Source organism: Scomber scombrus, chromosome 3, assembly GCF_963691925.1.
Source record: "Scomber scombrus chromosome 3, fScoSco1.1, whole genome shotgun sequence".
NCBI classification, from domain to species: Eukaryota; Metazoa; Chordata; class Actinopteri; order Scombriformes; family Scombridae; genus Scomber; species Scomber scombrus.
In genome coordinates this window covers 18751571-18779243 of record NC_084972.1, presented here as the reverse complement: position 1 = coordinate 18779243, position 27673 = coordinate 18751571, and the positions used below count along the sequence as shown (strand labels likewise).

At 41.6% G+C, this 27673-nt stretch overlaps 2 protein-coding genes across 8 annotated transcripts; both read right to left on the bottom strand.

Annotated features, from left to right (window-relative positions):
- Positions 1-125: 125 nt before the first annotated feature.
- patz1 (POZ/BTB and AT hook containing zinc finger 1) lies at positions 126-13537 on the bottom strand. Of its 2 annotated transcripts, XM_062415878.1 has the most exons (6): positions 12105-13537; positions 10356-10419; positions 10096-10267; positions 8437-8595; positions 5029-5241; positions 126-4628 (listed from the first exon to the last, which is right to left on the bottom strand). In XM_062415878.1, exons 1-6 carry the CDS (start codon positions 13340-13342, stop codon positions 4150-4152), a joined length of 2325 nt encoding a protein of 774 aa, XP_062271862.1. In that variant the 5' UTR covers positions 13343-13537; the 3' UTR covers positions 126-4149. The 2 variants fall into 2 exon arrangements, with proteins under 2 accessions (XP_062271862.1, XP_062271861.1); XM_062415877.1 differs by lacking the exons at positions 5029-5241; positions 8437-8595.
- A 1532-nt stretch (positions 13538-15069) lies between these two features.
- On the bottom strand, positions 15070-26978 carry eif4enif1 (eukaryotic translation initiation factor 4E nuclear import factor 1). Of its 6 annotated transcripts, none has more exons than XM_062415973.1 (19): positions 26712-26978; positions 25910-26064; positions 25749-25822; positions 24537-24664; positions 23965-24239; positions 23321-23519; positions 23044-23207; positions 22150-22288; positions 21006-21182; positions 20488-20759; positions 19794-19874; positions 18586-18772; positions 18118-18206; positions 17601-17734; positions 17295-17376; positions 17031-17154; positions 16629-16934; positions 16354-16524; positions 15070-16245 (listed from the first exon to the last, which is right to left on the bottom strand). In XM_062415973.1, the coding sequence occupies exons 2-19, from the start codon at positions 26009-26011 to the stop codon at positions 16058-16060; spliced, it is 2892 nt and encodes a 963-aa protein (XP_062271957.1). In that variant the 5' UTR covers positions 26012-26064; positions 26712-26978; the 3' UTR covers positions 15070-16057. The 6 variants fall into 6 exon arrangements, with proteins under 6 accessions (XP_062271957.1, XP_062271954.1, XP_062271956.1 ...); XM_062415970.1 differs by having other exon boundaries at positions 15071-16245; positions 21000-21182; positions 23321-23522; XM_062415972.1 differs by having other exon boundaries at positions 15071-16245; positions 23321-23522.
- Between the last annotated feature and the right edge of the window lie 695 nt (positions 26979-27673).

Genomic DNA, 27673 nt, shown 5'->3' with positions numbered 1-27673 from the left:
ATTTAAGATAATGAGACAAAGCGTAATCAAAACCACAGATATATAATACTCAAATATTGACAAATATTTGGAGCATTATCGTTGATAAATTACAAAACAGAAGTTAGGAGCTTTTTCATCGCAATTTATTTGACCCTCATCTCTGTACCAACAAGAGAGATGAGACTCATCAACACAGTACAAAAACAAATATCTATAGAAAAGTATGCTTATATTGAAATATGTCCAAAGACGTTATAACAAAACATGTAGCTCACATGTTTTTAAGAGCAATCTTTTTGAGTACGATGATAAAATACCAAGTTAACATATTGTACATTTTCTGTGTGTGTTTTTATACAAAAGTGTCAATGCAAGTCACTCTGTACAATTCTCAACCTTTAGAAAAGAGGACCTTTTTTTTAATCCACTGCTGTGCACAATCAGTATTTGGAAGGCACTTTGCAACAGACCAAAAAGCAGAAAGCAAAACATTTAGGCCTAAATAATCCATGAAAGAAACTTTTTTTTTTTTTTTTTTTTTTTACATTTGAGTACCAATGTGCGTGAAACAAATTACACATCCCAGTGAAGAGAAACATTGAAACATAAAGAAGGTAAATTATTTCCATACAGCATCTTTCAGTTGTCTTCAAATAATTATAACAACACAACCCTTATTACCTCTCAGGAGTAAATACTAGTGCAGAGTGAATCAAAAAAAGGAAACTTGGTCAAAAACGAGTCATGCAGCTGGCGGCGTGAGCGCAACCAGAGCAGAGTGACAGTACGGTAAAGCAGTGATGCTACTGCCACCAACCAGTGATCGACATTCAATGCAGACATGCAGTTTCAGCACTTTCAATCAAAAAAATGGCCATAACTTAATATCCCTCTACATAATATTCAAGAAAGAAAAAAATCTGTATGTACAGGACCACCATTGACAAACATTGATCATATTGGTTGGTTCATATATTCATATATATATTTATAGACTGTGTATATGAATGGTATATACACTTGTTACAATCACAATATTACCATAAATAATATAGGAATGTACTGAATTTACTCACAAATAATAATAATAATAACAAAACAGAAAGCAGGAAACACGGATCAAAACACAGAAACAAACACACAGACGGTCTATTCAGCACACGTATATATATACACACACACACACACACACACACACACACACACACACACACACACACACACACACACACACACACACACACACACACACACACACACACACACACACACACACACACACACACACACACACACACACACACACACACACACACACACCCCGCAAGCCCCTTTGAGTCCAATTTGCATTGTGACACGTTTTACAACACAAAGGGGCAAACGCTGACCCATGAGAAAGATATTAATCAACTGATGTGCGAGGCTTTATGCAGCAAACTTGGCAACTTGGTAACTGTCGGCGGCGTTTTGAACCCAATTTTCTGTCCTTCCTGATTGGCTGGGGTTGCTTGTTTTGTGATTCTGCATATACAAGGCCGAGAGGAAGTACGTCATGATTGTGAAACGGGTCTGTTTGCATTTTTCATCAATAATCAATGACATCCTGATGGGTTATTTAACAATTCGTCATCATAGGAACATTTTTTTTTTCAATACAGTGGATGAAGAAGATCAAACAAAGAAAAACGTTCGTCTCAATTAAGATCGTCGCAGGAATGTCTTGATAAGGCGGGAAAGCCTAATTTTGGATTCAACATTTTCGATTAAATACATTTTCGCTGTAAAACACAGAGATGGATAACTTGTGTCTTAACTGAGCGACCGTTAGTGCAAACACATGACGCAAACACAAAGACATCTACTCAGGCTAATCCGACAGGAGGGGGTCGAGCATTACAACAAGTGCAGGTGATGAAGAAACGCCAGAGAATTTAAGTCGACTCTGCAAAAAAAGTCGTTTTATGTTTGGGGTCGGTCCAGAGGCTTCAGGGCCTGAGTCCGTCTTCTTCCCTCTAGCTGCTGCACAACACACCCACCACAAACACACACGTCTCCTTTTAACATAATTTAGAGAGTGGAAACTTATCAAACTGAGCAAATCAAGATTTTTTTGATAGTTAAAAAAAAAAAAAAAAAGTATACAAAACTGAGGGCGTGAATAAGTTAATAAAATATAATCTACATTTCTTCAAATATATACTGAAAATTTACCTGACCTTGGTCCCTGTTTCATGTACACAACTGGTTTAACACATATGTGGTTAACACACACGGCGTGGAAACATTGTCATCATGGGGGGAAACAAAACTCATTCTTAACAGGCTCGAGGCATGTTCCAAAAACATTTTTTACATGATAAAAAAAACCTCCTGGGAAAAATCCTTTTTCAAAGTATTTCTGTACACAGCATAGATTACAATAATACATGGCTTTTCTCTCCTCACTTCTGCACTTTTTCTATGAATAACTCATTTTACAAATCATCTAATCAAAAAGTGTTAAAGGGATATTCACATCCAAATGAGCTGCCGATAGATTTGCTTAATGTAGGGCACGACTCTTAAACTATCACCAGCTCTGCTCATTGATCAGTGTCACATCCACTCAGGTTAACGCTGAACAATAACGGTCCTCAGCGGCCTCAACGTCTTTATGCAAATTATTAGGGGAAAAACAGGCATCAAGCATTTTTTAAGACCTGGATCTTAGCAGTAACACAACTCTGACTTTCAATACAGTTGTTCAATAAGAGTGGTTGGTTTTCATTTTTTATGCTTTAAATCTACTAAAGATAGGAAAAGAATTAACCTCGACTACAAACAAAGCACTGTGGTGTTATTTTCTTCTATGAGGTAGCTTAAAGGACCAGTGTGTAAGATTTAGTGGCATCTAGTGGTGAGGTTGAAGATTGCAACCAAATGAATACCCCTCTCCCCTCCTCCTCCAAGAATGGGAAACTTGTAAAAAATGCCAAAGACCCTCTCTAGAGCCAGTGTTTAATTTGTCTGTTCTGGGCTGCTGTAGAAACACGGCGGGGCAACATGGTGGCCTCAATCAAAGGTGACCCACCCTATCTACATATAAAGGGTTTATTCTAAGGTAATGAAAACAACAACTCTTATCTTCATGGGATTAGACATTAATTAAAACATAAATATTAATATTAATTTTCCATTTTTCTGCCACACCCGTTCTGTTAGATGCCACAAAAATGTACACACTGGTCCTTTAATTGATTTGTTTTAGCTAAAATTACATTTTTGCAAGGATTTATAGTTCCAAATGAGCTCTGTGGATGCTGTGAGAATTTAAATTCAACGTAGGTTTTAAAAAGGTCAGAAAAGTGCTTTCTTACTGTTGATTATAGTGCAATCCTGTCAACACTAACTCATTAAAGGTCCTTGAAAACATCAGTGCTCCTCAGCGGCTTGAAAACTTGACTGTTTGTATGAAGCCGTTATGAAAATTGCTCGTAATAAATGTGTAATGAAACATGCCGTGGGCCTGGTATGAATGTGGTGATTACTCGCAATGAAGAGATTCGAGGAAAAATCTGCGATCAAAACTGAGGCCAATTTAAATCCCTGTCCTTAAGAAAATCTAAATCCTCCTTGAAAGAAGAGAGAACAACATAAATAGATAAGTTCAGCCCTCTTGTTGCTCTGAGGTAAAGACGCCTTGGGGCAGCGAGGAAAATGAAGCGTTAAAACAGTTATAATGGGTCGATTTAAAGAGAACATCAGAGCAGTTAAAGTGGGCAATCAGACAACAATTACTCTTTTTAAGGATATAGTAATCAATTAATCTTATGTCAAGAAACACATGTGCAGCTAAGAAAAGCTCAACGACACACGAGTCAAAAAAACAAACTCAGAGCCTACCACACGTCAACTTCAACATCCACATCCGATAAAGGAAACACAACCTTCATGTCATTTCTTTAGAAACGAAAACAGAGCGTACGCACTCTTCATACTCTGAAAAAAGTAGAAAAAGTAGGAATCATATGGCAGTCTGTGACAAAAATATTGGATACACATTAAGCAATGTAACGAACGGAAAAGTAGTCTTGAGGCAAAGTTATTCTCAAATACAAGAGCGTCTTCTGTGGGCAACCCGGCTTTGTCCTAAAAATTCGAGGCTTTGCTAAATCTCTAGCAAATACGTCACTTCCCTCCAAAGTCCATCCCGCTTTGACCAGCCTCGGCATCCACCAGCGAGGAAGCGAAAGCGGACTGGACTATCTGAAAGCCAAAGGACTCGAGCAGAGACATGTTTTGTTGAGGGGAGAAGGGGGAGGTGAGGGACGGGGCCAGCTCACTTAAGCCGGACCCTGAAACGCCCTGGGCTTTCTGGGCTTTGTGTACTCTGTGCTGGTGCTTGTTGAGGTAGGACTTGGTGCGGAAGGCCTGACCGCAGATGCCGCAGGTGAACTTCTTCTCAGGGTCCGTCTTGGCCTTGGAGCCCTCTGGGGACCCTAAGGTCCCTGCAGAGGCTCCGTTACAGGCTAAAGAGGGCATCTCAAGGTCCGGCCCGTCAGGTTTGTGTGGAGATTTAAGCTCGTCGCCATTGGACAACTCTCCAAATGAAGGATCCGATTCTTCTGATTCCAGGTGAGGACATTTCCCAGAGTTTTCCTGTCCGTCTAAGGTTTAAAAAACAGCATGGATAGGAAGAGTGAGAGAAAAAAATGGGGAAAATGGGAGGAAAGAGAGGCATGAATTAGGACAAATGAATTATAAACCAGGCTTTTTCAAATACAACTTCAATCCAGTAGCCGGCTGGCACCTGCAAAAACTTCAAATGTAATCTTCAAAAGTTAAGAAGGTACCAAGCACAAGTAGAACAGGTTGTGATTGATTGATTGATTTTACACATCAATCACTAAATACATTCCTTCAAACTGTGGCTACAGCAGTAAACCAAACAATCATCTAGCTCAGTCCATTTGCCCAAAGTCCACTGAGAATTCAGCTGTTCTCATCCAACCAGCGGGCCATGCTAGCATCATGCCCCCACCCTCCCTCCTGCTGGACTGTACTGACCTGCGACAGGCCCATGGACGTGGAAGCCAGGCACCCCACCCGAGCGACACTCCCAGAAATATGGAGCCCCACCTGGCTTCCCTATAAGCAGCTCAGGCTGCAGGCCAGAGGCTGGAGGGCCCGGCTGGGGGAGAACCGGGTGTCCAGAGAGCCCATGAAAGCGACCCTCTGCCTCAGGCGAGGAGAGAAGCAGCTGGCGACTGGCACACAGGTCTACATGACACCCGGCCAGGGGAAAAAGGAAGGGGGAGGAACAGACATAACAGGCGGGCGGACACCATATACACAGAATTACCTTCATTTCATCGCTAGTATTGTGTTGTAAACAAAGCATGCTTGAAAGGTCTGAATGAATCCATGGGGTGGACTGCTTTCCTTTCACAAATCCCCAAGCTAAATGAAGTTTGTGATGGAGTTTGGCTCTCTAATGGGGCTTTTCCACTATACAGTTCTAGCACTACTTGGCTTGACTCGTTTCTTTTTGCTTTTCCATTAGGGATAGTACCTGGTACCTGGTATTTTTTTAGTACCTGCTCTGCCGAGGTTCCAAGCGAGCCAAGCCGATACTAAATGTGACGTCAACAGACTGTCAGCCACTGATTGGTCAGAGAATCGTCACTGGAAGAGTCATGAGCCGTCCCACACAAGAATCAAACCCGGCATTTTTAAATACTGGAAACAGCGTTACAGCGATTCGGCTCTCTTCTCTTGCTTTGTGTGTGACAAAAGGCACAGACCGAGCAGCAAGTACACCATCGCCTCTATGTTCTCCATTGTTTATGTGTTTGTGTCGCGTATAAAACGAAGTCACAGCAGTTTCGCGCAGCCGTGCTGTCACGACCCCGCCTACGTTGAGGAGGTACTATGAAGTAAAGGAAAAGGTTGTACCTGGTACCAAACCGAGTCGAGCCGAGTAGTGCTAGAACTGTATAGTGGAAAAGCGCCATAACCCCTTCTATGAAAGAGTTACTAAAATGTAATAATAATAATTTGGAAAAAAAACACCATCTGATAAACTTGATATAATGGCTTTATAAAGGTGCCCGTGCCAGGATAGTTTTATTTTACTGACCCACCTAAATGAAACAGCCATCATACATGTAAAATATCCCTGTGAGAGAACAACAGTAAGATCATTTTGTTTGATATTCACACACATCGGTATTGTTTGTCTCACACGTGACATGAAACTAGATGAAGACTGCAGTAAATATAGTGACAGTACACATTTCAGATTTTTCTTGTCGGGTATCAGATATTTTTTGGTAATTTAAGATTAAATCATAATCAACTGAAAGCCACATCAGAGCTTTCTAAATCTAAGTATTACACTAAAACCTCAGTTTCTTACTTGGACACTTTTATAGTTTTATTATAGAGACTTGTTCAGAGCCATGCTCAGCAATGGTTTGGTGATTGATTTGCATCATCTGAAGCATGACGATGGACTTCACATAAACCAATACTTTTATGAAGCTCATATTTTCAGTTTTTGTTGACATTGACAGACAGGTGATAATTCTGCTGTTACGTGCTCCCCCTCGCCCCTCCCTTTTCTATTCTCGTTTTCTACCTTCAGGTGCTCTTGATGGGTTGATTAGTGGGTGTTTTTCCTTTTGTTTCATTTTGTTGTACTTTTGAGGACGGGGGCTTGATAGTCCATGTTTTGCAGCTTTGTCTCTTCAGATTAGGTTATGCATATTCTTATGGGGGGGGGGGGGGGGGGTTCTGGGTCCCATGGCCTTCCTTAGCTTTTGGTATTATTTGTAAATAAAAATCAGAATTGGTAAACTTGGTATTGGGGTACTGTTTCTATATGTTGGTCACAGGGTTGTTCAGTTTGTTGAGTATTGAGTCATAGTGGGTGTTGGCGGTTTAATGGAGTGCATTATATTGAATGGTGTTCCTAATATTTTGCCCTCCTCATGGAAGTTAATGGACTGGACAAAATATTAGGAACACCATTCAGTATAATGCACTACAGTAATCCACCACCACCACCACCCACTACGACCTAAATAATAAACATATAGTAGAATTATCATCTTTCTGACAATGTCAACAAAAACTGAAAAGGTATAAACTTCATAAATGTAGAATTTATGGCAGATATGTGTTATAGGATTGCATTAGATTACACAGGTGTTCCTAACAATGTGTCTGGTGAGTTTTATGTTGTTCTCATTACAAAACTTTTCACAAAAAGGCAACCTATATTGATTTTAACATCCAGTTTTCACCTCATAGAAAACTCTACCTCATAAACAGCTGCAAGCTAATAAAGTCTCAATTAAACCAGCTAAACACAAAAACAAAAATGCTGCTCTCATGTACTCCCAAAAACTTATTTTAAATGCTGCATTTTATCTTCATAAATATGACAATGCAGCTAAAAGACAGTTATAGGACCAAAATCACAGTTATCAAGATCAACTAATAATCACCACCTATTATGTACTACAGCACTATTGTCAGTACAATAGACCATTTTGAAAGCCTTCCTCAGTTTGATAATAAACCTAAAGGTTAGACTGTTTTTTAAATGCTGCGGGCTCATGTGATGACTTTGTTTATGTAATCATCATAACTCAGTTTACAAGTTTAAAAAAAAAAGATTTTCTCCAATATTCATTTTGCAGATTGTGGCTCACAGTTCACTGTGCACTGTCTCTATGCTACTGGTTCTCCCACAGAAATGGCACAACTACAAACGTTTCAATGAATCCAGGGCAAATGGAGAACCCAGTTGGACAATCATGCAACACTGTGCACTGCTGAACAACTGCTGATGGACCAGCCAAGCAGAAACAGACACTGTTATCAAACGCTGCCGTGGCCATGCTGGACAGACACACACACACACACATACAAAAAGAGCAAAAAGCAAAAGTGTCCTGACACTCAAAACTCCTACATTGTCATGAGTTTAAAAACTTCAGTCTAAACAACTTGTTCATATACTGAATGTGATGATGGTGACTTAAAATGTGTCATTTTTTGGACCAAACAAATTATCGATTAATTTAGAAAAATAATCAACACTTTAATCGATAATAAAAATCGTACGTTGCAACCCTAGTTCATAATAAAAAGGGTATGATAGACATCAATTACAGAAAAGGTCCTCATAAAGGAGTATAATACTTCTGAGTGTAACTATCACAGGGAAGCTGTCTCTACGCTGAATTAAAGACATGTTTTCTTCCTGTTAGCCAACAGAAACACAGCCAGCAGCTGAAACAGTAAAACAGTAAATGTTTGAGCAGAAAGCTTGACACAGCAGAGGTTGATGTATGCTCGTGTTTTAAACATACACAAAAGATGCAGCGGCATGTTTCTCCAAAAAAGCAGCAGAGCAAATGAAAGCCAGAAACATGAAAGTTTGGGATGGGGCGGGCGGCTGCTTGCCTTCCACTGAGCACTGGCGTCCCATGTGGTAAGGGGTGCCGTTGTGCATCTGCAGTTCCCCCCTTGGCTCAGGGAAGGTGTGCAATGTGGCAGAGGGGGGCAGTGGAGAGCCATGGTGTGTCTTTATATGCACCTTAAGGTAGGACGCAGTGGAGAAACCTGGGACCAGAAGAACAGAGAACAAGGCAGTTGTTTGACACACTCAAAGCCTTGGCTACGAGAGGGGCGACCTGTAAACAAAGACAGGCTACACGATGTCGACGGTTCGATCCCGTGATTGGTTTGATCAGAGTAATCAATGATTCATCGAGGGGAAGCAAAATTTATATTTGTCTTGAGGAGCTGCATCAGTAAATTATCTTGTGCCAATTAGATGTGGGGGAAGCCAACAGGAAGTAATTCGGCTCAGTCAGTCTTTAAAGGACCAGTGTGTAGGATTTAGTGACACCTAGTGGTGAGGTAAAAGATCACAACCAACTGAGTACCCCTACCCTCTCCTTTCAATCATGTAGCAGAACGTACAGTGGCTGCATAACTTGCGAAAAACAAGCAAGGCCCTCTATAGAGTCAGTGTTTGCTTTGTCCATTCTGGGCTACTGTAGAAACATGGCGGGGTCTGTGGAAGAGGACCCGCACCGTATGTACCTATGAACGGCTCAATCTAAGGTGACAAAAACACAACGATTCTTAGTTTCCAGAGATTATACAATTATAAAAACATAGTTATGAATGTTATATTACATTTGTGCCGAGTCTGTTATACTACACGCCACTAAATCCTACACACTGCAGCTGTAATGCGCATTGATCTCAACCGGTTTGAACAGACAAGCCAAAAAACACATAAGACGTAAGACAGAGGATGCCTGTAGGACCTGGACTTTATGTACAGGATAAAGCCCGACTTTCATTAACACATATTAGTCACATTCGGTTTGACTACAGACCACATAAGTGATGGAAACCAAAAAAATGTTACCAGTATTTTCAGTACTTTTCAAACACATGCCTGAATCGAAAGGCAGCTTTTACCTTCACAAGGGAGAGGCACTAATTTAATGGCACAACGCACCCTGAAGAAGGCTTTGAGGTATGTCAGGGGTGTTTATGATTCCTGTTGTGTCCTGCAAGGAAATACAATTTCAAAGTGGTTGTGCCTCTTGTACCACCCAATTTCAGTGTTTGATGAAGAAAATGTGGTGGTCACAGCTGCAGACGGTGACTGAGGTCATCAGACAAAAAAAAAACAAACCTGGACCGGGCTCCACTTTTGCCAGAAGACTGTCATCTGGCAACACACTTTGAGTGTTCTCAGTACTTGTGAGGTAAAACTGCAGAATCGGGTACACTCTACAGCATATTTCATCTCCACTATTTCGAATTTGGGACCACATGTTTTAGACCAGGTTACAATTTCACATAAAAAAAAAAGAGATTTCAAAACAAAACTGTAATAATTGCAATAGTCTGACCATCAGACCCTCGTCATTTCTCTATGACTGTACAGCAGAGCCAGACAAATACCAAAACCAGATTACAACACTTGTATATCCTCTGCATGTCCATGACTTCATCACCAAACTGAATATTTGTCAGGTCATGAGAAAAAGTGGTTTCAGAGGAGCTGTGTCAGGCTGTGTGAGGTTTTCAAAGAATTACCTTTGTTGCAAATGCCACAGTAGTTATGGGTTCCTTCACTGTGTTTCTTGAGGTGGTCTGTCATGTACGCAGCTCGCAGGAACTTGCCACACACTTTGCAAGGGATTTTGTCCTCGTGGCATGCGAGGTGTGAGCGGAGGCGATCTCGTGTTGCAAAAGAGGCGTTACAAATCTGAAATAGAGGAGTCAACATGTCTCTATCATATTATACTTTAAAACCATCAAATTATTCAGTCTCACAGTTGGATCCTAAATGTCACCTGGCACTTGTGGGGTCTCTCGGTTGTGTGAACTTGTTTGATATGTCCGTTCAGGTGGTCCGGTCTGGAGAGAAAGGAGATAAATATGACCAATTACTGATATAGTTCTCACCATAAACATTAATTCATAAACTACATGGAAATCTGAGTAAACTAAAGCACTATTTTAAAATGTAACTCCAATCATTAAGACTGGGAAACAATATATAGCCTATATACACACGACTGTGGTACAAAGAGTTCATTGTGGTAGTGTAGGCATGAACGTAGACTCAGGAATCAAGATGACCGCACTCCAATTAAATGATTTTTTTTCATGCAGGGATGTTTCAGGCAGACACCCTCGACTTGCAAATTGGCAACAGCATTAAAACCAAATACACCTGTAAGTCATAATGAAGTGCAATAATTGACTGAGGACAGCAGCTGCTCTTTCTGCTGGACCCACTTAAAAATCCAATTTATTTTCATACTGTGATTATAATATAGCTACACATTTTGGGAGGATGTCTGGAGTCTGTCTTGGCATTTAAATATAAACATTAAGATTTTTGGTATTCACAAGTGTCACACAGACAAAGTAGAAAAACGTCTACAATTTTCATTTAACACTATCCTCTGTGTTAAATATATTCTACTCAAGTGCATGTTTGAAAAGGTGAAACCCTCTTTTATATATCTTTTTTGCTACTATGTGCTCTCTTAGTTACGACCGTTTTCCCGTCCCAAAAGCTCTGATGACATAAAATGTAACTGTCAGCATCATAGCATCTTTATTCATACAAATTGAGTGTATTTTATAATTTTATTGATTGTTTGTGTTAATTTCTGGCAGTATTCAACTTTATGTCGTTCTAGTGAATGTTTACTGTATGTTGTTATGCTCCTTACCATCAATCAATAATCATATTCAAAAAAATATCTGTCTTTTTTATTATTATAAATACCACAAAAGCAGACCAATAAGATTTTTTTTGGCTGTGATAATAAATCCAAAAACAATCTGTCTGTAGTAACTTCTTTCTTGACTCCATCAGTACAAAATCACCACAAATTCGGTAACGGCCTTGTCAGACTCCTCAGCCCTCACCAAATTCCTGGATGTTTTTAGAATATGACTACTTGTGCCTACTTTCCATCTACCATCTGTCATGCATTTTAACCTCCAGAGCAGTAGGGGGAGGCAGTGAGTTTGCAGCAGGGCCTGACAACACTGAGCCTGGGAAAGTGTCTTATTGTTGAAGCCAAATTACACTGATGACAAGACAGTGTGGAACGGTTCAGCAGTTGTGTAACCACAGAAACTGAAACACTCAACTGTTGTATTTCACACTTAGTGTCTTTATAAGAGCTGGGTCACAGAGAGGGGCCCTCTGAAAATCAACCAGTACCCTTTGCTTTAGGATTTTAACTCTCAGACTAGATTATACAGGCTGCTGGTGGGAAGGGTGTGTGCTAGGTGTCTGTGTTTGATGAGCTGGTTTCTTCGTTTGTGGACTTTTTTTTTTTTTACTTGTGATGTCACAGTTTTCTGTTTTTGAATACCTGCAGCTAACACCTTTCAGCTCTGTATCTAATATGCACCACAGTTGTACCTCTAATCAGAACAAAAACATCAATGCACACTCTGCTAAGAGTCCTCCTGAATCATTGGTCAGTTTAAAGATCCAAAAGCTTTGACAGTATTGTTCGTGCACAACTCCAAAACACCACAAACACACATTGACAGTTTGAATCAAGTCAACTCACCTTGAAAAACCTTTCCCACAGCTTTGGCACACATAGGGTTTGCCAACCGAGCCGTCGTGGGACCGCACATGGTATGACATCCTGTCCTTGCGTTTGAATCGGAGACCGCATACATGGCACGCGTATGGCTTCTCCCCGGAGTGGGAGAGCTTGTGTCGGTTCAGGTGGTAAACGTCGCGGAAAACTTTCCCGCAAATGTCACAGCCGACGTGCCTCCTGGTCCTCTCCCGCTTGCGGCCGCTGTCCAGCGTCAGCCCCCCGTGTAGCTGCATGCCGTTCTCGGCCAGACCGGCCTGAGACAGCAGGCTGATGCCGCCCGGTGTTGACAAGCCGTCACCGACGTTGTTTACACCGCCGGTCGAGGCTCCGTGTTGAGCCTCGTGGTTCTTCAAACGGGAAGCCTCCGTGAAAGCTTTCCCGCAGGTCCCGCACGGAAACAGTCCATTGTCTTTGCTGTGATTAAAGTGCACAGCCTCCACTACTCCACCAGCTTTCTTTGGTCTCCCCCTGCTCTTCTTCGACCCCGGGGAGCCAGCGTCGTGATGAAATGTGTTCCCCGTTAGTTCCGCTGACGGGGACACGGACAGTCCTTCCACCGGCTGTAAGATCGGCACCGACGACTCGCCCCCGTCCTCTAATAACACGACGGCGGCGGCTTCACTCCCATCTACATGCATCTGTGCATTACTGGCAAAGCTTTGGCCGTTCACCAGCAGTCCCGATCCGTTTACCAAATCCTGCTGAGCCACCGGAAAACCCAGCTCCGTGGCCCCCGTGGCCTGGAACAGGCTGGCGTCTCCTCCCCGGGTAGTCGGTACGAGGATCTGTACGTTGGACTGTTTGATGACCTCCTGACATATCTCGATGACCGACCGCATCAGCAGAAACTTGGCGGCTGTCATCAACTCTGGGAAGCACTCCAGTCGCACCACGATCCTGGAGGTGTAGGCGAAGTCCAGGATGTCTTTAAAAACTTTGGGGCTGATCGTGTGCATCTCCAGCTCCTTGGCGTCTCCCTCCGTCGACTGGCGGCTGAACACCGACTCAAAGTACTCGCTACACGCTGCTAACACAGCCTTGTGGGCAGGGAAGCTCTCCTCGCCGACGCGTAGGATCACATCGCAGAACCTGCCTCCATCTTTCCTCTGCGTGTTGAGGTTGTGTAGCATCTCCGCACTGTGCTTGCTCACCTGGTAGGTGTACGAAGAAGTCCAAGACGGCTCCGCTACTTTCTCCATGCCGAATTCATCCAATAACAGCGGTGGTTAGCGGCAACGGTCGGAGAAATGACGGATTGTGTGCGTAACGATTTCGAGCCGTTGACGCCAGCTAGCTATAAAACCCCCCAAAAACCAACCGCCGCTCCCCGTCGGTTTAGCATCTACCGTGAAACGTTAGCAGTAGCAGAAGCAGGGAAAAATGGCAGCCCCCCAGCTTCCTGTGAACTTTGACCGTGGTTTCTTGAAGGGTGGGGGTCGCTCTTGTTTTCTAAAATGAGTCCTGTGTGGTTTGATAATGATTGTGTCATTTCTTAAAATGTTTCCCTCTCCATAACGACAGTCATTTTGAGGAGTAGCGTCCAACACCTGAGGGGTCTTTCTTGCCCTTTTTGCCTAAATGTTAACGCAGGTCTCTTCCTGCCGGGTGTGTTTGTAAAAAAAAAAAAAAAAAAAAAAAAAAACCCCTCCCCCAACCAACCACAAACCCGAAAAACCCCCCTTTCCTCTTTACAAGCGCCGCCTGTCAGCTCATTGAACACACATGTAAACGACTGTGTCGGAGCAGTCACTTCAGGTACAACCTGGCTGCACAGGTACCTGCGAATTACGAAAGCTGGCCATAATTATCGGCCAATCTTAAAACATCAACTTCTATTATCTGTAGAAACGGTCATTTAATGGTTAATAATCATTTTGGAGAGAAGGGATAATGTGTGGCATTTCTGAACAAGGCCCAGAGTGAAAATTATATTATAATCACTCATTATGGCCACTCTAATGCACGAGGAAAAATATTAGAAACTCTTCTTTTAGCACAATACAATCCATTACACTACAACAGTATTGAAAATAACTATAGTAGTCACATACTCTACAAGCTTCACTAAAATGTTATTTCAGCCATTATATTGGATTGCATTGGACCACAGTCCGATCAAACTGGAATTTTGAGGCAAATAGCAATTTCTAAATAAAAAAAAAAAAAATCCAATAATCTGACAAAGGATCCCTTTGTTGTCAGTATTAAATAAGTGATATTTTACAGGTGTAAATGCTAACTGAAATAATTAACATCTTTAAAAAAGGGCCTCAAACATACCTTTGACATTTCTGACTGACTTCTCTTCACTTACTGAGTCATATACAGGCCAACCATTTAATCCTCTAGCTCTACACTGGACTGTAAACTTGTAGAGAAAAAAACAGGTGATTCAGAGTAAATGTCTCAAACAGCAAAACCCAAGGTGCTGAGTATTCCTACATATGTACACTGCATTTTTTTTGTCCACAAATGTTTTGGCTGAGATGAGGAAGAACCTGCAAAACAAACTTAGTTTTTAGTAAGTCAGCCAGCAGTTTTACAATCAGTGGCCACTTGAGATAAACCTGTGTAGAAAAATCTAAAACAGCAACTGCATCTTACATTCCATCTGAATAAATCTTTATAATTGATTGTTTTCATTGGCACTGTCGAAGGTTTTAATTCACAATCTATTATTGAAGCTGTAGGAGTGGTTTTACTGGACTGAAAATATGTTTAATATTCTGTTCTCTTCATGCATGTGTGAAAAGGGTTAAACTCCCAGTATTATACAGTCTAATGCAACACCACCAAACATGTGACACCAATAATAAACAGTTAAAGTAACACACCCCTGGCAATGTGATTGTACATGTGTAACTAATTCAGTGGCCAAAGTTAGGTCAGGCAATTAAGATCAACATAGCAGTGGATACACTCACTGAGCATTTTATAAGGAACACCTGTGCAATCTAATGCAATCCAAGACAAGTGGATAAAATACGCTTCATAAAAGTAGAATTTATGGCAGAGCTGATGTACTGAATTGCATTGGACTGCATGGGTGCTCCTAATAAAGTAAGTAGATAAACAAAACCAAACCATTTAAAACAAAATGAGCAAACTTTTTCTGAAGATTTATTTATTATTCTATTCTTTTGTGCTTTTAAATTATCGCACATAAACTGAATCCCCACCACCTGCACACAAAAAAAGAACAAGAAAAAAATTACAATGTGAGCAGAGATGCTCCCCGACAGTATGGATGGTGGGAGGATAGAGTTTGGAAGAAAAAAAAAAAAAAACACTCAATGAAAAGGCACAACCAAGCAGTTGATGCATCCCCTGGAGTTGTCTTGAATTGCTCCAGCCTGTCACTTCTACATAAAAAGGGCCATGCCAAAAAAAAGAAAGGAGAGAGTATACACTGAAGTGACTCGTCGATCCATCATTTCTCACAAGCAGTAGCCCTTTCTCAGTGCAGTTCAGGGGGGAAATTATAGGTGACAAGACAAAGGAATGCTACCAGCTCTTGGTGACTGTCTCTCGCAGTTTATATTTGAACTGCAGGCTAGTTTCACCTTCCCCATCACAAGAAAAAAAACCATAGCTATATACAGGGAGAATAAGATTCTTTCCCATGGTCTGTACAATTGCTCTATACATAATTTATTGCGAGAGTAATACAAAAAAGGAGAAAAAAAAGTCAGCTGCATTAACAAATCCATCACTTGTCTTCCCTTTTCTGCTGATAAGCCTCCTCCAAAGCAGTGAAGCAGTGACTTCAAGGATGAAGACAAAAGCATGGTTAGACTGTCCAGGTCTGTGTGCTGCCTCTCAAATTAAAGTTCACATTTTTTTAATGGTAATGAGGTTGGAGGCAAAAAAAAAAAAAAGACAAAAAAAATCTCGCAATCCAGCGCAGTGTTTTCTTACGGTCGGAACTCCAATTCATCTACACTTATGACCTTGGCTGGCATGGAGGGGAGCGGCTGCTCTAGCACGTCTGATCCAAACCACTTGGCAAGGCCTAGTGGGGCGCTGCCCCCATGTTGCTGGGAGCAGTTTGTCCGGTTAGGGGCTTGGCTCTGGGACTGAGGGCCTGCAATGCCCGGATGTACTGCAACATGACACAAAAATACAGTTTAATCCAAGAGCTGAAAAAAGGGGACATCATTATGCTCCCACCACATGCCCAAACTGAGTCATAATATTTGACCTTCTTCACCTGCTCTCTGTTGTTGAAGATGCTGCTGCATTACTGCTAGCTGCATCTGAGTACTGGCTCTGGGAGGTAGAAGTGGATGTCCTGTTGCACTTAAAGGGTACAGAGGTTGTCCAAGTAGGGTAGGAGGCAAGCCTTGAAGTTGTGCAAGGTCAACGTGTGGTGGAAATATACCTGTTGATTATGTCAAAGGTTTAACATCAAATTACAAAACACCTTTACAGTCGAATAAAATAGCTTAAATTGATATAAAGATGAGGGGAAAAAGAAATGCTAACCTGCTTGCATAAGAGCAGGCCCAAGTTGCTGGGGCTGCGCCAGCATTCTTTGAACCACATTAGGGTGTAGCTGGGGAGGAGGGCGTACCATCGGCACATGGGATAGCAGCGGTACTGGATAGATGGGACGAGGGTAAGATGAGGATGGTCCTGGAGGTACCATGGTGGGCGTATGATGTCCAGCAGAGCCTGGCCTCAGTCGCTCCTGGTCCTTGCTTGGCAAGGTCTGAGAGCCGGCCTTTACTCCCCCAGACTGAGCAGCATTCCCATCCATCATTTCCAGGTATAGGTTTGGGGAGCTGTTTTCTGTAATCGCATAACCCAAAGCACAATGTTACAGTGTCGTTAACTCAAGTTAAAAATCAAGACGTTGTGGGTGAATTAAGGCTTAAGGCTGTGTACCATCTTGATTGTGCACTGCTGCCTCCTCCTTGGCCTCTGATCGACTTGATGGCTCATCTCTGCTTTTCTCTTTTGTTGCATACATTTTGCGAATCACAGATGTTGGTGTAAATGACGGGGACAACTGTAGTAAATTAAAAAAACAAACATTTATACTAGCTATACCAACACATGTAGAAATTACAGAAAAAAGTTCAAAGATTAGTCCATTTTTACATGACAATGAAGAACAAAGCCATGTGGGAGGATACAGTTTTTGCTCACCATGCTAGTGACAGGATTGCCTGGAGAGTTTCTTCCAGCGGGTTGAGGGCCTGGACCAGGAGACCGATTAACACGCTGAGGTCTGACGATCACAAGACAAATCAGCCATAAGTAAACTAGCAAATTTTAACCAAAGCTTCTTTTTATACAATTTTCAATGTTTGCCGAACAGACAAGATGTCTGACAAACGTGTTGTCTAGATTGATTATCTAAGGAGGCATTCATTGCACCCATTTCAGGCATAATTTTTTCACCATGAACACAGCTTTTACTGGGAAGCATTGAAACATTTTTTAAATGCTAACCGATTTCGAAAAGATTTGTCCTGTGGCAGCTTGTTGTAGCCAGACTGCATATGGTGGACATGTAGAGCGAGGTCCTGTTGGAATGCCAGAGCTTCCAGATCCGCCCGATTCACCGGCATTGAGAGTGCTCTCATCTGGACAAAAAAAATACAGTTGAGGAGATCCTTAACCTACATCTTAAGATTAGTTATTTCTCTTTATTAAATATTATGATTTATTTGAGGTAGTTTGTATTTGGGGAGACAATTTGACTTTTCTGTTCCACTTAAAACTGATCTTGCAAGATAACAGTTGCAATCATTACAACCTGAACTTAAGATATCAATAAAAGCACTACATGAAGGGATGTGCATTTCATGTTATACAGTAATTCTCATAGAAAGTGTAGGTTATGTATTCAAAGTCAAGCCATTAGTATCATTTTATTACCGATTACACCCCCAATTTGGATAAAGCAAAAAGTTAAAATGTATCTCTCTACAGTAAACAAACAAACAGTTTCAGGGTCCTAAGTTACCTGCTGCTGTGTGATGGATCCAGGACTGATCGACCTGTGTACATCAGCAAACTGATCTGGCAGCATGGGCTGAGGACCAACAGGAAAACCTGGAGGCAGGGTGCAGGGAAAATCTATTAGCTTGTCTTACCAAAACCATCAACTGACATAAAAACAGATGCTGAACTTAACATGATAGAGGTCACAGCTTCAAAGCCCATTTTCAAAAGGCCAAGTGTAACACCGAGTTGTGGTTGTTCCACTGTGCCCACACAGTAAACCATAAAAAGGAGATGTTAAAAGTGACCCCCTTAACTTTTGTGGTTTTGCAGGAAAAGTAGAACAAAAAGGCTCTTTGTGTTCAACTTTTGACAAGCCTATTGATTAACTGCATCAAAAAAAGATAAATCCCTGTGATCAATCCCAAATTCCATTGTATGGTTTACAATTCTTTACAAAGGTTGTAAACTTGCACTTGAACAAACTTACCTGCTGAAGACTGCAACCGACTGTTGAAATAGTCAGGTGAGGGTGCCCTCTGTGGAAAGAGAGGGGGTGAAGGGCCCTTGTGTAGCAGGCCATGTAGAGGGGCAGAGGTCGTTGGACCCTCAGAGCTGCCCAACAGATTACCTAGTAGTGTAGGGGAGCCACTACGAGCAGGACCTCCTAAGAGTTCCTGCAATACACATAAAATACATACAATAGAAATAAGTGCAAAACTGATTTTCATAAATGTAGGATGGATTTTTTCCCCCTTGCATTGTTCAAAAACTTGCCAGCTTCAGTCCAAGAAACCTTAAAACAGCGCCAGTAAATTAACACAGCACACACAAGGTTACAGTGTTCTTAGATTCAGTCTTTATGGTCTACAGGCATACTGTGTATTTGTGTTAATGTGGAGTTTAAGAACCATGCCTGCCCACCAGACAATAATGGCTGACATGATCTGATTAAGCACAATTGACCCTAAAACACAATCTGAACCAATTTAACAAGTCCATAGACTTTTTCTGTACCATCTCTTCTATTCCTGTCATTTTTCATGCAGGCCTTACCTACAACTGTAAATATTTAGCTGCACTGCTGTCAGGTGGAGGCAGCATGATATTAAACTTTCAAATTCTCCAGCAGTGATGTTTAGCGACTCAGCCAGATGTGTTATTATCTGTCTGGAGGCTACAGGATTCCCAAACATTGCATACATTTGTGTCAACAGATAAAACTCTGAGGGTGTAAAAGAAGCTTGGCGACCAGTTGCCATTGATCTGAATGGGAACGGACAAAATGCAGTCATCTCAAAACATATTCAAAGAGACAGATCAAGACAGGCAGCAGCATGACTGTGCTATAAATGCATTAATAGCTACTCTTTAAAACAGGAGCAAAAATACACTTAGTTTCTCCTCTGCACTTCTGTTTTCACTCCATCTGCTGAAAAAACAACATTTCTGTCCTGTGATAATGACGACGCATCACCCAGTCAGAGCCAGTAGTCAGCTTGGTTCCACTCAGGTATTAAATACAATGACAACCAAACCAGAGACCTGCGGTACAAGAAGAACCTACTCAGACCCAATTAGACTGAATATAGTTTATACCAGGCAAAGACTATTAGGAACCAAGTGGACCCATGAAGCCCTCTAGCCTGTATCAAACAGTTGTCAGCATGAGCCTGAGAGGACAGTCAACATACACACCTGGAATATGTTTTTCTGCTGCTGAGCAGGCACCTGAGCTTCAGACATTGTTACCACGGCCGGGTCTGAATGTTGCTGCAGCTGTACAAGGAAAGATCATTTGTGACATGTGCAGTGCAACAAAAAACAAAAACAACAACCCTTTCTTCGTAAAAACCCATCACAGTGAGCATTTTGCAATTCAAGGCTTGTAGTAGGCATTTTGAAGTGTGTCACAACAGAAATTGGTACAAATACTGGCATTCGAGTGGTGACGGCCAGAGATAAAATTTGGGCAGGTGACAAATGGATTTTGCTAAAACCTTCACAAACTGCAACATTGCAAGCCCACTGAGATACATTTATACATGAGTCACAAGCCAAGTGTCCCTCATGCAAGTCAGTTATGCGTATGAATGTATTGTCACTCTCGTTAATGAGCATGCATCTAATCACTCAGTTAACAGCTTTCACAGATAAAAGTTAAAAAACAAAGTTTAGAAGCAGAACAGTTCAGAAGCAAATTTATGCCCATCGCTTTCTATTCCAATTTATTTTTCAGAAAGAGTCACGTAAGTTACATGTAGTGTTTCCATCACACAGGGGCAGGTTTGTTACCTGTTCCACTGCAGCGTGCACAGTGCTGTTACTTATCCACTGTAAGGCTCAGGCAATATAAATTTAAAAAAGTCTATACATAAATAGAAATACTTACATTGTTTGTGTTGGTTTTGGGGTGAGTTGGCAGAGTTCCACTTGCCTTCATGCTGCTGACCAGTTTATTAAAGGCTGACATGTCTGTGTCACGGGAACGTGGACGGGCACCGGAGCCACCAGTTAAAGCCTCCTCTAAATGCTCCGCCATGAACGGAGTCCCGTTTCCTCTCTGTGGAGGCACCACCTTTCGCAACTGAGGTCCTGAGCCCAGCTTCATCCCCTTCATCTCTCCCTCCACCTCCTCCAGCGACAGCACTGCTCCAGTGTTAGCTATGGGCAGAATTATTATGATTAAACGGACTATAAAAATCACTGTTCAAATGGTTACATGCTTTACAACCACACAGTAAACAACACTTAGAATAATTGTGCTATTGATAACAGAAAATTAAATATACCATGCAACAAAATTTTAAATCGAGTGAATAAAACTTGTGAATCTATAACAACATTACAGCTTGGTTTAATGACTTGAGTTATAAAAGAAAAATAAATGATTTGTGTACTGACACTCACTGCTTTCCCGCAGTCGAGCCTTGTTGACTGACAGGGTGGAAAGAAGAGGCTTCAGGTCTATTTTGGCCTTGTGCAGCAGCTCCAGGATGTCCACCTTCTCCCTGCACTCTGATGATTGAATAGGTGTGAAGTATGGGACGGGGTCTTGGCTTGGGGAAGTGCAGCGGGGTTCAAGCCCTTTACGACGAATAAAACCGTCAAAGGTTTCGGACATTCAACACAAAAAACGTGAATATGACACAGTCCAAAATGCAGCAGGATGGACTTTAAATGTAAAGTTTTATTTCGGTAGGGGAAAAAAACAAAACTCACCCCTCTTTTTATCGAAGAGGGGAGGAGAGTGAAGAGAGAGGAGGGAGAAACGACAGAGCGAGTCACGGTGCAGGTGCCTTCTCCTCCTTTCCACCTGCCTCAGTGTTGCACGTGCTGCAGGTGTTTTGTCGATCTGTGTCCAGCTCGCACTGAAGCTGCTGCTTCTTCTGGTGGGTTCCCTGTTCTCACCAATTTGTTGCTGCTTACACCTGTCTGAGACAGCAGCTGCCGTTTCCACGCCTAAAGAAGCAGCTTCTGTTTGAGTTGATGAGTGACACTGAGGCAGCCAGCAGGGTGGAGAGCATGAGGCAGCACCTGTACTGTGAAACTTGTTGCGCCCCCTTCGCTTCGGTCACCTCTCCCTCTCCTCACCTCTTGCTTGTACCGGACTACCGCCGCCGCCATTTCAAAGATTTTGGACAGCCATACTCCTCTCAAGGTTGTTTTTTTTTTTTTTTTTTTTTTATAAAATCGGAAACAATAGGATAACAGCTGTTTCAAAGTCGTTTTTTAACTTTAAAGTAGTTTCAACATGAAATCATCCAGGGGCTTTACAGAGTTACTTGGTTAACTTTAAAATGCAAGACCACCTGAAATATTCAACATGGACAGATGCAAAAAGTGTTCTAGTCAAAGTCTCCCAGTTACTTCAGTATTCCCACATGAAAAAATAAAAATACAATTTAAAAAAAGCCTTTAATCTTGTGGTTTACACACCAACATTCCAAAACACAGCTTCAGTGAAGTGTGCTCTGGCTGGCTTGAAACTATACAGTTACATGATACTCATTTAAGGAAACTCTGGGACTGCTGAGGAAATCAAGTCATTTACCTGCTAGTTTTTCCAGCTCCTCATGGGGAGTGGACCTCAGACTGCTGGACTGGCTGCCTGAAGGGCTCAGGTTACTGGAGAACCACTGACTGAAGCGGCTAGCCGATACAGGGCCCTCCCCCAAAACGTCCTCTATCATCTGAAAGACAAAAATAGGAGTTTGAGACAGTGGGAAACACAAATCAGCAGACCGAAGGGTGTGAGGACAAAAGGTGGCACTTACGTTTATAGCGATTTCCATCGATCTAGCACAAATTGTGCTAGAAGACTGAGGTCAGTGTCACTGAATGCACTGCTGGTTGGTCTTGTGTTGATTTAATGCCACAAACTATTTGGTAAGCAACTTTCTCATTTAGTTTGTAGCCTAGTTCAACTGATAAGAGTATAATGAAGCTATAACGATGGGCATAAATTTGGAAGTTTTTTGGAATACCTTCTCCTTATACCCCATGCAACAGACTGACAAAATATTTACAAAGTAAACCTTCAGTGACAATACCACCACCACCAAAGTTAAGTAAGATCAAGCCAGTGAAGCAGAGGTAATCTCATACTGACGTCAAGTATCTGTAATGCTTGCATCCAAAAAGGCTTGGTTATTCTGATTAAGACGAACAGAGCATGTCATTTTAAGGTCACAGCCTTTAATCTGGCCTCTAAAATATTCTGATTGTGTAAAAAATGTCAGCTTGACCTGCAGGTCTGATTCAAGGAGAAAGGGCAGATGCATTGGAAAACCTCTACTGTTAAGCTTAAACTGATCACAGTAAGACAAAGGGGACAGGATGGGGAAAAAAAACATCACACTGATGAGCTTTCAAGAGTTAAGAATTACACCCCATTTGTGATATTCACACCTAGAAAACCAAAACCAAAGTGCTCCCCAGTACTTACAGAGGCCAGTCCCGGCATGGTCTTCTCCAGATTAAAGAATTCATTGAAGTCAAAGTCTCCCGTTGACTGCTCCGGCAACACGTCAGGGTGGGGAACCTCCTGATCAGCTGTAGACTGCAAACCCCCATCTTTCTCCTCGCCCTGTCCACCATTACATTCCACTACTGCACATAAATGTGACAAATAAGAATCTGAGTTTTAAGCATTCACCACATGATAGTCACACTGAGCTGCTTATACGGTTTCGATCATTATTAAGAACAAAGTTTGAACATACCTTCTTTTAAGGACTCTGTCCGCTTCCTTGACCGCTTGGACCTGCGTTTATCATCTTCCAGGATTTTGTCATCAAATCCAATGAGCTCAATTGTCTCAGACTGGCTTGTGGGACCCGCTGAGAACCACTCTGGCTCCTCCTCTGCATACGAATCATTCCTTCTTCTTTCACTAAACACACGTTTGTCACCAAAATCTCTCTGCTAACGAGACAAGACAGACTTCACGTCACCGTCTTTGTAAAAAGTAAGAATGGGAGCACTTGAGTTAAGACATTTGTATGAAGGAAACTTGACTCCATTCAGTCCATGCAGCACCTTCCTCATTGTTTTAGTAAGAGATCGTAAAAGTAAACATTAGAATCTAATCTAGAAAATTAGGTGAACAAGCAAAAACAATTCTCTGAAAACACATTTGAAGTTTAAGGCTTTGAACTGAACTTGTACATTTTCCTTTTCAGCTAATTTTATCCAGTGAAATAAATTCATCTTCACAGGAAGTTCCTGTGAAACAAATTAAAGGGCAAATGCCCTTTCTTAGCAGTCTCACTTGCATTAGAAAAGGCAACCTCCATTCACTGAATGCCTCAACGTCTGAACACAGGGGAAATACATTATAGATGGACTGAAAGCAATGTAAACCAACCCTGAATCTTTTATCCTTAAAGTCTCTCTCACGTTCCCTCTCCTTCTCCACACGGGCTTCTCTCTCAAAGGCTCGGGCAGCAATTATGCGGCCGCTGCCAATCCTGCGCGCCCCTCCTAAACGGAGGGTCTCATTTTCCTTATTTTCCAGAGGGCTGATTGGGCGACGGGTGTGCAGCACAGGTGCAGCGTTGCCTTGACATCCACCCCCAAAGCTGCGTCGCTGTGGGCTTAGTATGACATCCATATCATCCTCCTTTAACCGCTCACGGGGATCTGAACACAACGCAGCCAACAGACTTCATTTAAGTTTAGAGTACACAGTCTATACAAACAGCCACATGATACCAAGCTAAGAATCCTGTGTAAGACACTTTTTCATTTTCCTCAGGAAATACACTGACGTAACTCTCAACATTATACTACTACTACTACTACTACTTACTAGACATTTAATTTTCATTGCTCCATGACTAGTCAGAAAAGTCTCTTACAGACAGTAATTAACTTTATGACCTGCCTTTGGTTTAAATCTAGTAGCTTTCTTTGCTTTGGACTCAAACAATAATTTACCTGGGATCCTTCGTTTCAAAGGAACTCTGTCATCCACATAGTCCTTCTTAAAACCTTCCACTGGAGAGTTACGCTCTGAAGTGGGATACAGCGAGGCATGCCACTTCTCAGGATCCCAGACACCATCACTGTACCAAAACATCATTTGAAGCAAAAAAACCTCAGCCAGTTTATGAAGAAAAAATGAAGGCAAATTATTCTAAAAATGTAATTACAACCATTAAAACACTAGATGTTTTGGTTTAAAAAATGAGTCCCTGATTAATTGCCTGTGAAGAAAAACAGCAGGGCTCTTAAAAACACAAATGACTGCTGACAGTTTGGGTGTTATAAGGTACAATCAAAAATATATATATTCGTCTCCCACATTAACAAAAACTTGGTATTTTAACAGCATGTTGTAGAAGGCTGAAACAGACGCCCAAGTATATAATTCATAAGCAGATGTGTAGGTAACCTGAACGCACTGAAAATCTGCTGTCATTCAGAATCTCATCTCATTTAAAACCTTAAGGCAACCCATAATAAGTGTGGGAGGGGGAAAAAAATCAAAGCATGCCACATACCGCTTCTAGGGAAACTAATTCCTTGATTATGATGTCACCTAGATAAAAACACTTTTGTCATAAAATGTTTCCATGTCCATGTTTAGAACTACTGGACATGCATTCCACCCATGTGGCTCAAGCCAGTGCTACGTCTAAAATGTACAGACTAAAAATATAGGAAACATTTGTTTTACATTAATCTTCACTCCTGAGGCCCATCAACATCTTTGACTGCCACTTGCAGCAAAATATGTGGCAAGAGTTTCTTAAAGCATTTATATGGGTTGTAGTTAAGATTCAAGATTGAAGGTTAATTAGTAAGAACAAGTCTTCAAGCCATTCAGACCACCTTGATGACAAAGTATATTGTCAAACCTGATTAAATCAAAGTTTTCAGATAATATGCATTTGAGCTTGTGTGTAGGTGGCCAAAAAAGCAGGGCACACACTTCATTTGCTCACCTGCTCTATTATCTCAAGAATATGACTCACTTTTCGGAGCCAGTTTCTACATATCAAATATGAGCCAAAAAGCTGATGCCCTTTTCTTTATGATCATATCCGTGCCGCCTAATTTGAAAACACCAGTGTTGGTTTTCTTGTTAACCCACATAATATTGTGTTAAGAGTGTGAATTTGTTCATCCCAGGAGATATACTCTTACCTGTCATATTTATCTGACAGACATTCTGGCCTTTCATTGGAGATTGGCAGCTCTTTTATATCCAGCAGCTCCTCCTGAATAGGGATTTATCACAGTTAAGTTGCGTTAAGAAAAACTCTATCTAGCCTCTAATTAGTCATCTGTCAGTACTTATAAATCACCTTAGTGTATCTATATGGAGCTGTGGCTGCTGGCTGTTGCTTAGCTGAGTCCACAGCAGCATCTCCGCCATTCTTCTGTTCAACACAACCATCGTTCTCCATGACTGACTCCAGGTACAGAACAAACAGCCTATAGACAAACAACGATCCTGTTCCTGTTGGAAAGAAAGTTATGGATTTACATTAAGCATGACAAACGCATTTGAATTGTCTGGACAAAATAGCCTTAAAAGAGTTTTGCTGCCGATAAATGACTGCATTAATTGACAGTTCATTTGGACATTGATGGCCATTTCTATTTCGAAGAAACAAAAGGTCAGTTTCCAGACAGCAAAATGCAGACCAATTAATTTAATGTGCCAGAGAAAAAGCAAAATGACAAAAACGAACAATTAACTTCACCTGACGTCGATGAAACTTGAATGATGTTAGTTTTAGCAAACGCCGTCCGCCAATTAGCAAGTTAATTGACAACAGCCAGTGACCGGTTACACGGGACGTGACAAGCTAATTACAATAAATTGCTAATTGAAAAATTGCGTCTGCGTTTCAAAAGATGCTCATTTGATATCCCAGCAACGTTAACCTGTCTGCGTTGCGTATTCAGTCTTTCGCTAAATTGTTTTTTTTTTTTTTACGGAGTTTCACAAAAATAAACGTTCACAATTATCCAACAAATATGTAGATGCTCAATTAAGCTAGCGTCCCACACACACCTAGCTCTAAACCTCAACAGTGGTATACACATTACTACAAATATCTGACCAACTTGTACATTAATAAATACAAACAAACAACTTACTCTGTTTAAGAGCTGCGTGGAAACTGGCTGCTAACGGCCGTTAGCTAGCTAGCTAGCTAGCTAGCTAGCTGAATGGGGATAATGCCCACCCAGCTACCACCAAACCTTCTTCGGGCTGAGTTGTTGCAGCGATTTCAGCAAACACACACTGTATTAGGGTAACTTAACACAATAACACGGGTCCAAGTAACAAATGAACTCGCACAGGGACTGTATAATCTCAAATGACTGCCTGCTCTGTCTCTGTTTTCTAAATCGTAGCACCAATTTTCCTCTGATCACCGCTTTAAGAAGGTCCTAGGAAAGATTACACAGCGCCCGCCGCGCCTTTGTAGAATGTTACATGGTCTGCTGTTTGTCGACCGTGTTACACTCTAACATTCAAACCATAATACAGAAATCACATGTTACTAGTAATACATATATGTGCAACTTCATAACTTGTGGGGGGAAAATCCAACTAGCTTTCTAGAAGTATAACGTACACTCAATTTAGAAAACTCAAAAGGCAGTATCAAGGCCAGCTCGTCATTGTTTTGGGGTATGCTTGATTTGTAAACATTTCATTGTGGTGTTCCCGGTACTGCATCGGCGCCCTTCGTAAAAATAGAAGTCCCCGCCCTCACGGGCTGCCCGGGACTTACATAGCATATAGCCGTTGCTCTAAAAGGACCCTGATGCTTGAACCAACCAACATTTCAACTCACAGTCACAGTTTCTATAAACATGTCACTATTTCAATTTAATTTAACAGACAGTATTGTATTTAATCATTGTATCTGAGCCACAATACAAACTATATGAAGCTTTAAATCCACAGAGACACATTTAAAACCCGCGATCTGAACTTCGCCGCTGCCTGTTGCCGTTGACAACTGGAACTCTGCCAGCGTCACTCTTAATACGTCACACTCGCGTTCACGTGACGAAAAACGACAAACGCGCGGCACTTCAGTAACCCA

Bases quoted from the DNA above. Each gene is read 5' to 3' on its own strand.
- patz1 (XM_062415878.1), bottom strand. From the start codon at position 13,342: ATGGAGAAAGTAGCGGAGCCGTCTTGGACTTCTTCGTACACCTACCAG. The intron at 8,596-10,095 runs GTAATTCTTTGA...TTCTGGTCCCAG, and splicing joins CTGTGGCATTTGCAACAAAG to GTTTCTCCACTGCGTCCTAC. The intron at 5,242-8,436 runs GCAAGCAGCCGC...GGTGTCATGTAG, and splicing joins ACGCCAGTGCTCAGTGGAAG to ACCTGTGTGCCAGTCGCCAG.
- eif4enif1 (XM_062415970.1), bottom strand. From the start codon at position 26,011: ATGGAGAACGATGGTTGTGTTGAACAGAAGAATGGCGGAGATGCTGCT. The intron at 21,183-22,149 runs GTAAATGACTTG...TTCGTCGTAAAG, and splicing joins GGAGCTGGAAAAACTAGCAG to GGCTTGAACCCCGCTGCACT. The intron at 17,377-17,600 runs GTTAGCATTTAA...TGTGATCGTCAG, and splicing joins GACAAATCTTTTCGAAATCG to ACCTCAGCGTGTTAATCGGT.